Source organism: Aulonocara sp. 'chitande type north' Nkhata Bay, linkage group LG10 (assembly GCF_057382095.1).
Source record: "Aulonocara sp. 'chitande type north' Nkhata Bay isolate Kocher_YH1m ecotype deep benthic linkage group LG10, A_spYH_male_GT1.1, whole genome shotgun sequence".
Classification (NCBI taxonomy): domain Eukaryota; kingdom Metazoa; phylum Chordata; class Actinopteri; order Cichliformes; family Cichlidae; genus Aulonocara; species Aulonocara sp. 'chitande type north' Nkhata Bay.
In genome coordinates, this window is record NC_141353.1 from 16420414 (window position 1) to 16438941 (window position 18528).

At 40.0% G+C, this 18528-nt stretch overlaps 1 protein-coding gene across 3 annotated transcripts in view; it reads left to right on the forward strand.

Moving 5' to 3' along the window:
- Positions 1-18528, forward strand: part of nrg2a (neuregulin 2a) — an 82593-nt gene that overhangs the window by 53737 nt on the left and 10328 nt on the right. For 2 of the 3 annotated variants that reach the window (XM_086308650.1, XM_086308652.1), the window contains exons 4-6: positions 10119-10239; positions 14932-14990; positions 18481-18504. In XM_086308650.1, coding sequence (XP_086164776.1) covers positions 10119-10239; positions 14932-14990; positions 18481-18504 — 204 coding nt within the window. The remainder of the gene's footprint in view (positions 1-10118; positions 10240-14931; positions 14991-18480; positions 18505-18528) is intronic. The other variant, XM_086308651.1, reaches the window with a different exon arrangement.

Here is an 18528-nt window from a genome sequence, read left to right on the forward strand (position 1 = left end):
GGAGGGGGATTGCGTAGCGTGACTGGAGACAGACAACACCATATGGCACGAAAGGCAAGAAAATGCAGCAGAACAAACTCATGAACTTTGAGTCATTTGGACTTTGGTATTTATGGATTCTCTGTAGAGATTAATTATCCGAGTTCCCTTTTGTTCTGTTTTTAGTCAAATGCATTTCAGCGATTCAGTGCTTTATCCTGCACAAGAAGGCTAAAAAGGATTTCTGATTGCTGTGATCAGACAAAGTTTTTGCCTTTTTAGAAACCATTTTTAGCTTCATCACTATCTCCTGACAGATGCAGATGAAAGCGGCGAGCTGAAAAAAAGGACGACAGCTCGAAACAAGAAAAGCCAAAAATAAATAAATAAGATAAAATCACAAAATCTGAGTTATAACAAAACTGTTCATTTCTGGATAAGACGACTCTATTTTTGTTAATAGAGCTACCCGCTGTTGTGCTTCTGTTAATTATCACTTCAGACACTGGAGAAAACAACCCTTCAGTTGACAGGAATAACTGGAGCTTGTGGAACAGAGGGGCTTTTTATTTATTTATTATTTTTGTTAGTAGTTAATGAAACAGATTGCTTGAGTAACACCGTGTCTTTCTATAAAAAAAAAAAAATACAAAAATATATTACTGATGTCAATTTTCTTTAATAAGCACATGCAAAGGCACTAGCACTCTAACCCAGCTGAACAGCTGCGCTGCATGGCAGTGATGAACACATACAGCCTTCGTGACACATGTTATTATTCCAAATGTCAACAAAAATTGCAGTGGTTTGTTCGCCGCAGTCGCGCTCGATGATTAGAGGTGAGTCCACCGCAGCTCATCCTTTGTCATTCGGTGCTGTTCGCACACCATAAAACTGTAACCTGAACCCATGTAATTATTTTATCACTGAATATGTGCAAGATTGTGAGGATCATTTTTAGTCCACACAAACAGAACGCTCTTCAGAGGTCAGAGAGATGAATGATGCAAAACTGATGTGATTTATTGCAACTAAACAATGAAACCCTCAGAAAAAAAGGAGAAGAACAAAAGCCAGTGAGGATTATGAAGCATTTCAGTCCTTTTAGATACAGCGACTGAGATAAGACTGTACTCCATACGTCTTATCTCAGGATGACAGTATGCAACAGTAATTAAATCTGTTATGAGTCCATAAACATAAAGATCAAGCTTTGAATTATTGCTTTCTAGTTGGTGGTCTGACCAGTTATCCAGTCCATTCATCTTTTCTGCTTATCCCATTCTGGGTCACAGTGGGTTTGGAGCCTATTCCAGCTGTCGCAGGGTGAGAGGTGGGGTACACCCTGTACGGGTTGCCAGTCTGTTGCAGAGCTGTCGTATAGAGACAGACAGCAATTCACATTCAGATTCACACCAGCAGCCATTCTGCAATCCCCAATTAACGTTTTGATGCATGCTCTATTGGAATCACCAATCATCCTAACTGCATGCATGTCTTTGGACTGTTTGAGCAAGCCAGAGTATGCGGAGAGAAACCGTGCGAGCACAGGGAGAGCATGGAAACTCGGATTCAAACCAGGACCACTGCTCCACTGTGCTGGCCCCAACTGACTCGGGGGGAAAAAAAGTCTTTTCTGCGTGATATTGTTAAGTAGTAAAAGAAAAAGATTATCTTCTCATATCAAAGGAAACCATTTGGAGCGTTTGCAGTTGTATTGCAGTTCTTTGAAGAATAACTCAGTCTGTTACCAGACCAGTTATCTCCTCTCATTTACAGAAATGTATTCCTAAAAAGTCAAAAACGTTGTACTTATGCTAACTATATTTCAGTAGTACAGCGATTTCAAACACTTTTTTTTCTTTAATCTGCATCACACACCCTTAAATGAGATGTTCTCTGTTGTTTAAATGTGTATCTCTAACCAAGTCAATAAATTGTTAGGTCTTGTCATGAGTTTTAATCTCATGTAAACATGTGGTGCAGCCTGAGTAAACACTCTATTGGCTGAAGTAGATCTTAGAAAGAAAACATTGCTCTTGTTTCATCTCTGGAACCGAGTCTGCATGTACCATTTCCTTGTATGGGTTTCCCATTAAGTCAGATAACCATCATCTGCAATATTTTTGTGGTAGTCTTTTTATTTTTTTCCCCCCTCATTTTATTTTCCCTGCTGCACTTGATGTACGTCCTTCCTGAAATTGTGGCGTTGGCGTGACGTGACCCGAGCCTTTTCTTGTAAACATATCGAGGTGGAGCAGACAACGAGACTGCTTCAAAGGCGTGTGTGTGCGCCCGCGTGCGTGTGACTGGATGGTCGTTTACTGTATTAATGCAATGTTTCTTCATAGTAGAGTGCCGAAAGTTTTATTTGTTATAGGAACATTTAAATCATGTGTTTCCAACTCTGGGAGGGAGGTCAAAAACATTTCAACTACAGCATATTTAAGTCTTCACCCTTCATCTGTACCATACCTTAAATGTTATGAATATGAATATAGATATTGCAGGAATATAAATATATATACAATTTTATATATGTTATATAAACTAAGGAGCTTGGAAAGAAAAAGTGACTGGGCTTCTTTAAGTTTCTTGAAGACGTTTCACGTCTCATCTAAAAGGCTTCTTCAGTTCTAAAGCTAAATATTGGAGAGTCCCAAGTATTTAAGCCCTAGTGGGAGTTGTCCCTTAAGAGGGTCGTTATCCACTATTGTTCATGTTCCTCATCACATGAGCCAAGGTGTGAAAAAGGGAGTGGGTCATTATCATCAGAGGTGAAACCATGGAGAGCCTTACCTACTGAGATCAACTGACACAAGATGTGAGTGGGTGTTAAAAACTGGATTGTGAGCGGCAGATGGTGTTGTAAACCTCCACCTCTGTTCTTCTTTCACTTCTCTTTCAAACCGCCCGTCTTCTCTGTCCAAAACATTAGTATCCTCGAAAGAGTGACCTTTATCCTTTAGATGCAGGTGTACAGCTGAGTCTTGTCCCGTCGAGGTGGCTCTTCTATGTTGTGCCATGCATTTATGACGTGGCTGTTTGGTCTCTCCAACGTAGAGGTCTGAGCATTTCTCACTGCACTTCACAGCATATAGTATGTTGTTTAGTTTGTGTTTGGGAGTTATGTCTTTGGGATGAACCAGTTTTTGTCTGAGCTGTGGCTGGTTGTTTCTCTGATAAACCTGCTACATAAAGGATGACAAATTGGTGTCTGACCTTCTTTACTGTGCATCTCTGCAAATTTGATGAAAGCCCAGTTGGGATAACTACATGTTTTAAGAGTTTTCTTTACATGTGTGTGTTCCTTTTCTTGATTACTCCAAGTTTTTGTTCCAGAGGGTGATTGGAGTTAAAGAGTAGGTACTGGTCCATGTGTGTGGGCTTCTGGTAAACCTCAGTGTTAAGGTTTCCATTTTCCTCAATGCTCACAGCACAGTCCAGAAATGGCTGTTATCCTTTGTATCTTCTCTTTTGAACTTTATGTTTTTATCCACTGATTTGATGTGAAGAATTAAGGATTCTACTTTTTGGGTTTCGATTTTGATCCAGGTGTCATCCAAGTATCTGTACCAGTGGCTAGGTGCTGTCCCTTTGAAAAAGCCAAGAGCTTTATTTCCCACTTCCTCCATGTAAAGGCTGGGGACACTGGGGAACACTCATGTTTTTGTCTGTAGAAACCCTCTTTGTATTTAAAATATGTGGTGGTAAGGCAGAGATCGCTATCTTTTAAGAGAAGAGAGAGACCACATCAAAGGACACAATGGTTTCATCTGGATCCAGTGTACTTTTCTGAACCTTGTTGGCAAAGTAGGGGGAGTTTTTGATGTGGTGTGTTCCCCACAAGAGGATGGTGACGAGGTGCTTGGAAATGTTGTAGGTGGCTGGGTGGGACTCCAGGGTATAACAGGGTATAGCATCCCTGGGTACAGACAGTGGTACGTAGTAGGGCTGCACGATTAATCGTTAGAAAATCGCGATCTCGATTCATACTTATGTGCAATCTCATTTCCAAATGACAACGATTTAAAAAAAAAAAAAGAAAAAGAAAAAAGAAAAAAAAAGACAACGATTGTACCGCATTTTGATCCGGGACGTAATCTGCATGAAAACAAGCGCTCACTCTTCCTGCTCAACAAATGACAAGGGCGGAGCCTTATACCACGTGATACAGAAGCTGTGCGGCGTGATGCTAAAATTAGCAGGGAAAAAACAACGGAGAGCACGTCAGGGATGACGAGAAAGTGACAGGAGAAAATCCTTCCGGTCAACCACCCAAACATCAATAACGGGAACCTTATACAGCGCTTCCCTATACCCGTCGAACTTCCGCAGGCACAAAGAAATTACGGAGGCTATTACTTATCACCTGACCAAAGATATGGCTCCCATCAACACTGTGCAAAACGAGGGATTTAGGAAAATGATCAACACCCTAGACAAACGCTATACAGTGCCGTCCCGCAACTATTTTTCTATTGTTGCACTACCTGCTCTATACACGCAGTGTCGAGCAACGGTGGAGACGGAATTTCAAGCAGTACAACATTTTGCGGCAACAACAAAACGTGAGACATTTGTTGTTTTTATGTTTATTTATTGTTTTTATGTTCAGTCTCAATTGTTACGAAGTTGATGTGCAGTTAATAAGTGCAATAAATATTTATACTGGAAAAGAAAATCGTGAGAGAATCGTGATCTCAATTCTAAGCCAAAAAATCGTGATTCTCATTTTATGCAAAATCGTGCAGCCCTAGGTAGAGTGGTCAATGGCTTTATCATTTTTTCAAGTTGTTTTGGCAACTGATGACTTTCTTTTTGTAGTTACTTGGGGGGTCTCATCTTAAGGCTTCATTGGTGTTGTTGTCATGCCTTGGCACATGTGATGAGACACATGATCAATAGTGGGTCAACAACCCTAAAGGACTAAAACCCGTGACTCTCGACCATTTGGTCTTAAAACTGAAGAAGCTTCTCGGATGAAAGTGAAGCATCTTCAAGAAACTTAAAGAGGTTCAGTAGCTGTTTTTCCAAGCTCCTTAGATTACCATGGCCTGGATGACTGAGAACCCACACAGACATATGTTATATAAAATGTTTTACTCCAGGTGCATTCAATTTCTCTTAAAATATAAATATCTATTTTATTGACAGAAGGCATGATGATGGGAATAACCAAACAGTTTGGTTTTGCAAAAAAAAAACAAAAAAAAAACTATAGCTTGCTGGGCGCAAAGCTAGCCTTCAGCATTTCAGGGTTTTTAGATATTTTACTGCAGCTCAGCAGGGTTTTTACACATGCTTTTGTCAAGTTTACAAGTTTATCATAAACCCTAAAGTGCACGAACCTATGATTTATAGATGCATCAGTTCAGGTCCTGTGTGTTGGCCTTTAACTGCCGTAAACCTTTAAATCTGACACAATTTAAAACACTGAGTCTCCTATTGGTGTTTTCAAGTTTTTAGTCTGCCTCTGAAATTAATTGTATGTTTCCTATTTAGGCCGTCCTGCTCACAAGCTTAAACCATAACTGTTATGAAAATAATACGGATAGTGAGGTTTTTGTAATTTTACACATGATCATTTTACTTTGTATCTCGAATGCCGTAAACATCAACAACTGTTTTATTATACGCTTCTGCTGACGGTGTATATGTGTATGCTTTTTTAGTAAGAATTCCTAAGCTTTCTGTACACAGTGTGCAAAAACTGGAACTTTTTCTTCACTTTTCTTAAAGCAGAGGGTCTGCTATGTGGGAGTAACTGGAAGACACAAAGGAAAGAAGGGAGGACAGCAGGGAAAAGGAGTAGGGGAGGATAAAACTGGGACACTGTGCTACATCATAGATGTTGATGACTGAAAACCAATAGTAATGTTAATGTTAGGATAACTGCAATCTTTGAAGCCCACTGAAAGCAGTGCTTGAATCCTGCTAAAATATGTAAAGTGACCTTTTTCTTAAGAAATCATCAATTCCTCCATGCCAGTAGGAGTATGTTTATATAGATCATTTATTAAAGTTATACAAATAATACTTTTATATGATTCATTTAAATTCATTTTAAACATTTGGCAGAGAATAGATTCAGTAAAATAGAAGTAGATAGTTTTCTGAAAGTGGGATCAACTCCAGGAATTATTTTTTTTGCCAAATTGTTAAGTCATCATTAAACACTTTCATTGTTTTGATATATTTAATGAATCGTTGCAGCGATATTAGCGTGTAATTTCCTTCAGTCAGTTGGATTTGCTGTTCTTATCACTGTATGGAGTGTAAATTGTGGTCTGCAGGAATTTTTCTGCTCCTCTAGGAAGCCCCTTAATATTGCAGGTGGTGTTTGTTGTTTAGGTAAATGAACCTTGTCGGCTGAGGAGATGTGTGGTCTCCACCTGCAAGCATTCAGCTGTATGGCAATAAAAATATAAGCCCCATGCTACAGCTGTCCAGATTTAAAGCCTCTTCGCAAACTGTAGCTATTTATCAAGTTTAATCCAAAACAGGGATTTTGGATATATTGTTTAAATGCCCTCATTCCAGTTAGCTTACACAGGGCTGATCTTCACTTTGAACATTTTATAACAAGGAGTACAGCTAAGAAAATAGCGCCTTTACCCGTACCAGTATACCTTATTTTGGTTTATTTGGGTTTTTTTTAAGTCATTTATTTCTGTATAAAAATAATGTGATCTTAACAAATATAGGTTTCAGTTAGTTAAAATGTATCTAGCAGCCCTATTAGACAAAAAATATGTGTAATTTTGAGATTTTGCATCTGACTCTTTTTATGTGAAACAGCTCAACTAAGTGCAGGAAGTTGTTTTTTCACTTTTCACTTTTTCATTGAAAATGATGACAAAGAGGGAAAAAAGGTGACTACTGTGGAACTAATTTGGTATGACCAGTAGCAAAATAAACATTGACAGCAGAACTTGTCCACGGTTCAGATATAGGCCTTGATCTTTCCTATGTGAAGTCTGCATGTTCTCCACCTCCCCGTGTGGGTCATCTGTTTTCCACCCGCAGTCCACCCACATGCACGCCAGGTGGACCGTAGATTATCTGTGACTACGAGTATCGTGGCGTCCACCCGTCCTGTCGAGACTGATGATCTGTCTACGACGCTCCTCTGATTTCCACTGGTGCATTCTGGGAAAGGTTGCAGCCTTGTGCAGCTTGTTTGTCCACATGTTCCTGCACAGGTTTTGCACTTGAATCCTGCACGAAGTTTCCATTTTGAGCGTGGGAGGTTTTTTTGGTTTTTTTAAAAAAGGGTTTGCCCGACAGCTTTTTCTGATTTTTTTTCCCCTCTTTTTTTAATGAAGTGTTTTACGAACCAGTCCTCCAAGTGAGACATCAGGTGATGAAGTGGTTCTGATCAATGGGTAAACCTGGAAATATTTTAGGAATATTTGGACCTATGATAATAAATAGGTGTGGTGTTGTCTTGGGAGCATTACTTTTTTTTAAGGAATTTTGGCAGAACAGCGTGACATCGTAAATTTACCGTAGTAAAATTTTACCTCTAAAATGAAATGCTAGGTATAAATAACACCTTTTATCGACTTATCTCATCGCGATTTAACCAAGTGGATTTATGTCTTTGTTTGTTCATTGAATGGATGGATGTTGTACTTTATTCACAAAGTAATTTTTGCCCAGCAATGACACGCTATTTGATATATTTTGGTATACTGCATGTGTAAAGAACAAAACATTTTTTGGTTATATAGTGTTCTGATTTATTCGTGCTCTTCACTCATACTGGCAATGACGCACAGACTGATATCATTTGTTTGCTTCTCTATCCTAATAAGCATGGGAATTAACCTCTAATGTAGTAGCCAAACCAGAGGTGAGCTTCTGCAGTAAGCAACGCACTTCTCCAGCCGGAGGGTATAGTATGTCTTTACGGAAAACAGCCAATCTGGCATGTGAAGAAGAACGTTTTCACGGGACTCTATGTACTAGATTAGATTAGATTAGATTAGATTCGATTAGATTAGATAGAACTTTATTAATCCCTCGGGTGGGTTCCTCTGGGAAATTCGATTTCCAAAAAAGCACAGCACCGACAGAAGTTACAGAGTTACAGAATATTATATATATATATACACACACACACACACACACACACACACACACACACACACACACACACACATATATAAATACAGAGACAATATAAATAAAATATACGAAGGGGATAAATAGAATAAATAGGAATAAAAAAATAAAAAATAAAAATACAAGTGAATTGCACATTTCAAGTATTGAGGTCTATTGCACTGTTGACTATTAACAAAAGTATTGCACAAAAGGTATTGTACAGTGAGGTGAAGAGGCACTACAGCTTAGTTGTTCCCCCCTCCTTTGTCCTCCTGTTTCCCCTCCCTCTCCCCTCCAGAGAGGAGTTAAACAGTCTGATGGCGTGTGGGACAAAGGAGTTTTTAAGTCTGTTAGTTCTTGTCTTGGGGAGAAGCAACCTGTCACTGAACAGACTCTTCTGGTTGTTAATGGCCGTGTGCAGAGGATGCCTGGCATTGTCCATAATGTCCATCAGTTTCTTTAATGTCCTTTTCTCTGCCACTGTCACCAGAGTGTCCAGCTTCATGCCGACCACAGAGCTAGCCCTCCTGATCAGACTATGTACGCCCTATTGCTTTGTTCAGCATTAAGAAGATATATAGCAGCCAGGTGCTGCTAGTCAATTGAACATGATTAATTGATGTTCAGTTAATGTGTGAGCACCTGTATAAAAGCAGATGTTTTGGAAGTTTGCTAGTTGCTAATGTTAACAGTAAGCTATAATCTTCCTAGAAGCAAATGTCCCAGCAAATACTTCAGAAGAACAGACTGTGCAATGTTTAGAGAGATTGGAAAAAATCCAAAACTAGATCTCAGACTCCAAACCTGAGTTGGCATGTTAACTGGTTAAGTTCATGGCAGTACAATACACACACACACACACACACACACACACACCTCATACGCACTGTCACTGGTGGACCATGACCACCTCTATGTATCGGTGTTCTAGACTAAATGTGAAGCCATCTGTCTGACAGCTAAAGCTTGGCAGAAAGTGGGTTTTGCAATAAGACAATAATCCCAAGCACAGCAGCAATTCTGCAACAGAACGGCTAAAAAAGGACAAGAATCAAGATGCTACAGTGACCTAGTCAGACCAAGTTCAGACCTTCACGCGATTGAGATGCAGAATGACGTGAGAGACTGATAGAGGCTGGGATGAAAAGTATAAAAGTATAGGATGCAATTAATTCAAGGTATTGCTGCTAAAGATGTTTCTACAAGCTTCTGAATCAGGGAGTGTGCTTAGTTTTCACAGGACTGACATTACTTACAGTAAACCCAGTGGCTATGCTTGATAAAATGAGTGTCAGGCTGCTGAAGCCAATATATTGTCAGTGTAAAACTCTTACCAGCCGAAGACTTCTCTATGCCTAACAGCCACATTCTCCCAAGGTACTAACATCGTCTGACAGCAGGTACACAATTTCCATTACATGTCAGTATCTGACATGTGAGGTGCACTCCACCCTTCTCAAGCCCAATCCTGCCACAGTGAACCTTTCTCAGCACTCTCATTCCTCTAAACATCCCTATTTTGATTCCGATGAGCAGACTTCATCCCAAACAGATATCTGTTCAATGGGGGGGATTAAGTGCAGATACATGACATTTCAGGCCACTCCAAGGACCTGAGTCGAGGCATAAACACCTCCTACGCTACTTCAGGGAAATATTTATCTTTGCTCATAGAACTTGTTGAGATAATGTCAACACTCCTTTTGAGAAACAATTACATTTGTACATGAAAGACTAAGAGTCCTTGTGGAATTACAAGTGTGGCATTTAAGTAACTCTTTAAGAAAAACTAGAGATACACACATAAAAGTCATATTAGTCTTGCAGAGATACAAGAAAAACTAACAAATTTTTATTAAATGAAAATCCTCTTCATGTTCATTTATCATGACGTTTCCTTGTTTTGACTGCAAATTATTGTTTATTCATCTGGCTGTGGCTATAAAGGAAATAAAGCTGACGTTATAAAGGATCCACTGGGTCAGCTGGAGGTAATTTGTCATTTTCTTCTCTGTGTTTTTTCTCAGTGACCACAACGCTATCTCCAGGCTCAGGCCATGCCAGAAAATGCAACGACACAGAGAGAGCCTACTGTGTGAATGGCGGCGACTGTTACTTCTTCCATGGTATAAATCAGCTTTCCTGCAAGTGAGTAATCTCTTCTATCCTTTTCTTTTCAAGTATTTTTCTTCTTGGCCGTTGTTGTTTGACAGATGTTTTGTCCCACAGTCCAAATTAGAGGCTCTTTTACGGCATCTTGACTTTGATAATCATCTTCAGCTATCTAACTACAAGTTTTTACCTTGCTTTTTGTTTTTGTGGTATAGCTCGATTCCCCTTCCTTCTTTCAGCAGCAGCAGCGACGCATCACAGGAATATGCTGCCAGTTTGTCTAACTACCCACCTGTTGTGTATTTTAACACTAATAATGGAGTGAGGCGATGGTGTGCTCATCCTTTTAAGTCATGTTTAGTGTACAGGAGGGCCGCACATTAAAAGGCTTTTCAAAATGTCATGAGTCACTGGTTTAGTCGCGAGCAAATATTTATGCCTGTTAGAGGCCCCCAATGAGGTAAATAGAATCATTGCTTACATTTGGCAAAGGGGATCAAGACCTGTGTGTAAAGTGCGTTGGAGGAACCATGCATCTTAGCTTTTCAGGAGGAAAACAGGTTGACATTATCACGGAAACAACCTTTTTTTTCTTTGACATTTACATGTGAGTTTGTGTTAGCCTCGAAATCAACATTATTTGGGACCATGTGCACGAGAGGTTAAGCTAAACAAGTGGTTTTCTTTGTAGAGGACTAACAGTTTTTGTTGTTTTTTAAAAATTTATTTTAAGAGATGAAACAACCACTTTCTTGATTAGTCATTTAGTAATCAGAAAAACGCCCTGCAACTACTTGCATTAACTATTACTCATTTTTAGTCATAAAAGCCAGATGTTCACTGGTTTTAGATTTGGGAATGACTATTGGCTGGTTATCTGCTGCTATTTTAAAATAAAATCATTGATTTTGGGCTGTAGATCAAACAAAACAAGCAATTTCAAAACCGTTCCTTTGGAAACTGTGACTGTTATTTAGAGTTTCTTACATTTATTGGACCCAAATACAGTTGTATTCAGAATTTTATTTACACTCAATATGGGCATGAACGTCATGGTAATTTTGGCTTTTAATGATTTAGTTGAACAACATACATCTTTCATGACTTTAAAAACAAATATTTGGTGCACAAGTTTAAATTTATGTAAGATTTTCACTACCTTTCCTACGTACATTTGGTTAAATGTACATTAGAAAGTTACACCTCAATCAGACACTTTTGGTAGCAGTTAACAACCTGGATTAATTCTGTCTGGATATTTGACCACTCTTCTTGGCAGAATTAAAGTGGTTGGTTTCCTGGCACAGGCCCAACTTTTAACTTCACTTTTTGATGTGTCTGTGGGATCATTTTCTTGTTGGAACATGCAACTGTCTACACGTTTCAACTGTCTAGCTGTTGATCTAAGGTGAAGGTAGCAGGTAGTCCTACTTCTATATTATTCCATTCACTTTGTGTAATCTACCACTGCCACTGGTGAGTGCATGTAAACCTTTGAGCACAGCTGTATGTATTAGTTAATCAAAAGGAAAAAAAATTGGTTACCTTAGTTGTAAAAATCAGTTAAACCTTATTGTGTAGTTACAAAACAAATGACATCTGCTTGCATTGTTGTCAGATATTCTGATGTATTTTCTCTTCAACCATATGCTAACATAATCCTTTTGGCTGATTTGATATAGAGCTGAAACACTAGCAAGGCTTTCTGTGCCCAGTTGGCCGCAGGAAGAATGCTCGACGAGCAAGCAGGACATGGCTGCAACAGCCGTTCAATACGCTGTGTACAAATTGGAGGCAGCAATAACTCAATTGCTGCAGCTAATTCACTCACGGCTGGGGCATGGGTCCAGAAAAGTTGGATAATGCAGTGGTGAAGGCCTGCAGGGATTTGTTGCCCCACAGCCATCTCATTCAATATAGGCCAGGCTTCAGTGGGTATTACTCTCTGGCTAAACAAGTCCTGCAGACAGCTAGTCCTACTTTTATTCCCAGCTCCTTCACTTTCAGATAGAAACTTTTAGGTTGAGGTAAGGTGATGTGATAAGGTGAAATGATGTGAAGAGTGTTGAAAGTTGAAACCTGCTGTTATTTTCATGCAAAGCATGCATAATGTGCAGAAAAAAGAACTGTATTTGTTAGTTGTGTACATTCAGTCAGGACCACTGCAGCCAAAAAGGGAAAATAATTATTTCCATCTGCAGGACTCTGGCGTGCAGAAGATTATTAGTATGGCTCTAATCTGGGACTTTTCTACACTTTTAGTTGCTTACAAGGAAGGTGAAAGCAACTTAAATAGGTACCTCATATGAAATTTGATGATTGAACATGCAAGAATATCAGCTTAAGCATAAGGTGAAAAAAGCTGGCAGTGAGATCTTCTGATGTGCTTGGATTGCAAGCCAATCTTGACATTGTGGCTTCCCTCAACTAATTATGTGCTTGTTATATTTTTGAATCAGCTGAAACGGCTCGAATAAAGGTGCTCAAAATTTGACTGAGATGGTTTTAAATCGGGCGTATACTCCACAGGTCTCACAGATCTCCTGGGTAATGCTCGTTACAGATACCTGATTTTTTTTTTCTGTCTTTCAGTTTGCTTCCTACTGTCTGACCAGCGGTCCAAATCCAACAAAATTACGTTTATAATGATTCAAAACAAGGAAAAGCAGCAAACCATCAGAGACACAGTGATTAGAAGTTTTACTATTATGTAATAAATTGACTGTTTCAGTTCTATACATGATGATACAAGTACAATGAAAGTTGTTGAACAGAAGTGTCTTCCTAAGAGAACGATAGTTATCACTTCTTTATGGAACTTATTAGAAGGGTAATGAGTTGAGAAAGTTCAGTGTATCTACAGTTTGTAGAACATTTTCATAAACATTGCAAAGTGTTTGTTTTCCTCCTGAAAGTTACATGTTTATTTTCTGCACCTCTGTGGTCATTTGCACCCCGTGACAGTTTATTTCCTTCATCTTTCAGCCAAGTTTCCTCGACCTAGGTGGCGCAATTCCCCCCCCCCCCCCCCCAGTTAAACACCATCACTCAGGATGAGTAACTCATTGCCGAATATTTATGGTGCTCCCAGGAGGCACTGTGTGGACCCAGTAAATCACATTTGTTGGATCAGTGGTCTAGTTGTGGCTCTGGGTAGATTGTTGGTGGCCCTGAAAAGACCAACTTCTCATCCAAATTGAGATTATAATGAGGAAATGTGGTTTAACCCAACGCTCCTGATGGTGATGATAGTCTGTCCTCAGTAACAAAAACCTAACGCAGCCACACATTTGAAACTTTGGTCTTGACGCTGACTTCAAAGAACAGCTGAACACATCCTCGCGTGTTTACCAAGAAACATTTACATATTCTTTTTTTTTTCCTTTCCAAGCTGGAAATTAAAATTTGGGATTTTATTTCCTTATTTCCTGATCTGACTGCTTTAACACTCTGTGCTCTGGTATCAGTTATAAAACAGTCACGTTTGCAGGTTATGGATACATCCACAAGGATTCCAACAGGCTCCAAGAGAAAGAGAAACATTTCCCAACTTTCAGCTCTGTTTCACTGCTTTCCAAGGAATGATTTATTGATTACCTATAAAACATTGCCTGGTTTATCCCAAGCTACATTCTTATTCTCCATACACTCATGAAAATTGCTCTTCTCTCATCCCATAGACAGAGTTCAGAAAGCCATGGGACTGTCAGTATCCTGAATCACATTTATCTCTTTTTATAAAAGCCCATATTATTATTATTATATGTCATTATATATGTTTTTTTTTTTTTGGTTCTTTCTCTTTTCTTCTTCTTTTTTAATTCCTCTGCCAAGATGAGAGCCCAGGCTGAAGTATATTTTTACCCTTTTTTGTTTGTCAGTGTGTCTGTAAGGGGGGGGAGCTGCTAGCTTATCAGAGAGATGCAGCATCTGCTAAGCATTACATTTTTGTGCAGATTGAGATCAATTTAAAACTGCGAAATTGGGCACGTTCATCAGCAGAGGATGCCCTCCTTGCTTTGTTTGCACTTTACTGTGAGTTTGGTAGCAGTTTTTTTGTTGTTGCTGTTACTTGTTTTGTTGTGTGTTTAAACATGCTGTGACATTTTGCAGAAATGTGTGTGAAGGGATTCAAGCCCCTGAAATCAACGTCACTCTCTGTGTGTTTTTTTTTCCTTTTCCATAACACTTGTCTGCTCCTTCCCAGATGTCCGGATGGATACTTCGGCCCTCGATGCTTACAGACTGAGCCACTGCGGGTGTACATGCCCAATCCTTTCAAAAGTATGTTCAAATGATATGAGCAGCTGACAACAGAGACACAGTTGTCACTGGATTACCTCTGTGGACTCTTGCTGCCCTCCTCATCCCCCCCACTCCCCCCCCCCCCCCCCCCCCCCCCCCCCCACCAGATCTCTTCCTCTTTCTCCTCCTCTTCCTCCTTCTCAGGTCAACACGCATTGAGCTGTGCACTACACCATGCACACGATGGTGTCATCCAAAGGGAACACTCTGCTTCTGCTGTCTGTAGATGTTCTGTTGTTCTAATTCTGTGTCTCTCTTCCTCTCTCCCCCCTCTTCTCCCCCCCTTCCCTTCTTTCTCACTTTTTCTTACTCACACTGTCCTTTTCACTCCACTCTCTCCCCCTCTATTTTCTTCCTTTCTCTCACTCTTTCACCACCCTCTTCCTCCTTCTCTCTTTCTTCGGCTTTGTTTCTTTCCATCAGGTGTCCAAATGACTTTACTGGTGATCGCTGTCAAACCTACGTTATGGCCAGTTTCTACCGTATGTCAATTTCCTCTTCTGTCACTGTCAGTCTGTCCTCGTGTCACGCGTGCATGCTGGGTGTAGAGACCGCATTAATTTCCTGTTATTACCTAATAGTTTTGTCTGTGTCTGCTCTGGTGACTCATTCACAAGCTGGCATAGATTAGTGGAGTCTGTTACTGTGTTTGGTCTGCATGTAATATTGTGTGCCCTTTGACTCAGTGCAGTGCGTTGCATGCGCATTCGCAGAATAAGAGTTCGTAGCGAGGCCGACAGCAGCGAGTCAGGGTGTGAGTTTGCTTTGTGCAAGTTGATTTGCACATCGCAAGTTGCATGTAACGACACAGTCTAATGGCAAAATAATTACAAAAGGACTTTGTTTAGCCCACTTACTAATGATGCCTGTTCTCGCAATCAGCTTGAAACATGCAAGCACGTTTGACCCTAAGTAGAGCTTGTATGGAAAGCCAGGCCCAAACAATTAGTCGCAACTAACAAGCATGACAAATGACTGGCTCTATCAGGTGGAGCACTAACTGATAACAGCAAGCTTGTAAAGAGCCCTTATTTGAGAGGCTGCAACCAGCTGAAGCTGAAATGATGGTGCATTTCTTTCTACTAGGATTTATTAACTATTGATAAACAGGTGTGAAAGCGTAACCGTTATCATCAATATAAAGATCAAATATGAAAATGAAAAAACAAAATCACACTGATTTGATTTGATGTCGGAGATAATCATGGATTCCAAAAGAAAAGGCCCACTTACCGCAAAACTTTACAGCACCTGCCTCGCATTAGTTCAAAATTAGCCAAGATGGTAAATGTGAAGCACTATTTGTTTAACTTTGAGACCAGTGGATAACTTGCGGAGGACCTAAATCACAGCCAGCCTGTAGAAAACACTAAGCTTTGTTAGGTCCACACAAGAACATTTAGCCAATTACATCTGCTATAACACGCTGATCCAGAAGAAACAAAATGGTGTTCGCACGACAGATAGTCCAAACACTGTACTGGAGTGCCATGTCAAGCAGCTTTAGTAGCCTGGGGTTAGAGAACTAAACCCTGCACCATCCCACACGGCAACATATGCAAACACATCTATCAACTGCGTTGTTATACTAAGATTAGAGGACGTTTTGTGGACGACTATGGCCTGATTGATATTGCCCTTAAGGGTTTTAGCTTTAAAAACCAACCACATGGTGGGGATTCTTGTGGAGCGTTTAAATGTCAGTATTACTTGATTGGTGATTACTTGTACAGTGAGAGACGTGACATTAATGAAACGTAACGACTGAAATTTCAAAAAGTCTGGACTTGATTCTTTAGGGAAAGCACTGCATGCACAGGGTTCAAGTATAAAAATGATACATAATTAAATCCAAAGCCTGTCATTTATGCTGGATAATGGCAGCATCATGCCTTTGCAAGCCCATATGGTTGCGATTTAATGTAACATTGCATTCAGAAAATAACAAACTGCATCTGCGTTTGGAGTTTCCTAATGCTCATCCCTGTAGTCTGACTTTTCAAGCTTACACATTCTGTTTGTTGTATATTGGCACAGAGTACAATACCCCCAAAAAACCCCTTCTTAAGTACAAGTAATTTCATCTCACATTAAGCTGTAATGCACTGTGCTGAAATTGCTTGTTTTTCTGGCAGAGCAGACAGTGTTGTGTGGGAGCTTTTTTTTCCTCCCCCGTACACTCACACACTTTTTCTACATTCTGTTTAACTTCAGCGCAGCTGTGCATCAAGGACAGCGTTTATTTCCTGTTCTCATCCAGCTACACAAGTACAGACCAGCCTTGTATTATTTGCTTTGCATGGTTATACAACCAAGTAATCAAAAAACAGACAGAAGATGATAAAAACAAATAGTAAAACAATGAGAGAGAAAAAAAAGCGTGCACCCTCTTTCCGTTACAACACTATCATGGGAACAGCTTGGCTTTTAGTCTTTACAATCAAGTAGAACTGCTAAAATTTTAGTTTAAAAGGCAGACCCTTGTGCTCACGCACATCCGTTTCATAGTTAAAAACCTGCGTCCCGAAAGGGGCACCTCCCATCCCCAGGAGATAAAAAAGAGAAGGAGGATGGCTTTTTTTCTCCTCAGCCATAAGTGCTTGGATTAAATAAGAGCATGTTGTCATAAGAACAGCTGGGAAGTAAAGCAAGTGAGGAGCCAGAAATATGGACTTGCTAGCTGGTACGACATCCCTGTGGCCTCTATCTGCCATACAATATAAAGTCAAGCCATAATTCTTCTTATTCTTCATGATTATTCCAACACAGTGCACATACACTCCTTTTAACTTGCCTGTTCATGTGATGGGTGTGTCCTGGAATTGACAGTGTTGCATTTTTAGAAAGCAGAAAACTGAAAGCACAGGTAATCTCGGTAGATGACGCATATTTTCCCAAACAGTTGCTATGCACCTAATATCCCATTCCCTTTTAGGATTTTGTTTGGTTATGCAATGATATGGCGCTCCATAAAACATAAACCTCAAGACTTACTTGTAAAACATAAAACTGTGGCGCAAGATAAATACAGTCCCTCAGAAGTGGCTGCATGCTTGGGCAAAATTCTGCATCATTGCATTTGGAAAGAAAATAAGCGGGGTTAATTCAGCCCCCTCACGTGCCGCCGGAGACGCTACGTGTGATTATAAATGGAGACTGAGGATGACAAAGCCGACAGCGGTAGTGACTCCAGGCAATCTTTGGTTGTTAAGATTACGAGTACGTCCTGTTTGTTTTTAGAGAGCCGCAACTATTGGTAACAGATCCGCCACGAAAGCAGAACAGGCTTAAATAACCCTACACCTACCACAGTGGGTGCATCTATAGGATGTGCTCACCACTAGCACCTGGTTGCTGTCAGGGATCAGCCTTTTATAGGAGTAATAAACACTAAGCGACTCACACAGGGCCACGTCATCTCTCCTTTGATCATATCTGGAAACGTTCCCTTTACTTGGCACTGCATTATTACTGAATTGGACCAACACAGCAACTGGTAACATGTATCAAAAAAAGAGCGAAAACTTATTACTTATTGTAAACTTACTGTTAGTCAGCTTTTTCAGCTAACTCAAAGAAAATTACAAAAAAAGGAAATGATCTTGTTGAGGCCCCGTATGCTGAGATATAGAGTGGATATAATTTTCAAGCAAGAGCAGAATATTGTAGTTTTATTAAGAGTATTAAAAAGTAGTAAAAAGAAATCAAAAATCCCTTTATTAGAATTAGTAGTAGTGATATGTGGTAGTGATACTGATACGTAGTGTGGTTTGAAGTGTGTGTTGCATGCTTGTGTCTCGTCTTAGATAGTACTGACCGTGTCGTGCTGACAATGACCAACAAGTGTTGTGTAATGCCAATTTGTACTTGCTCCACTTCTATATTAGAAGGTGCCGCTCTTAATCTGGTCTTTTGTTTCTTGTGTCTCTCCCCCCCCTCTCCCACCCACCTTCCAACTCTCTGCAATGGCAGAGCATCTTGGGATTGAATTTATGGGTATGGAACAATCCATTTTGATTC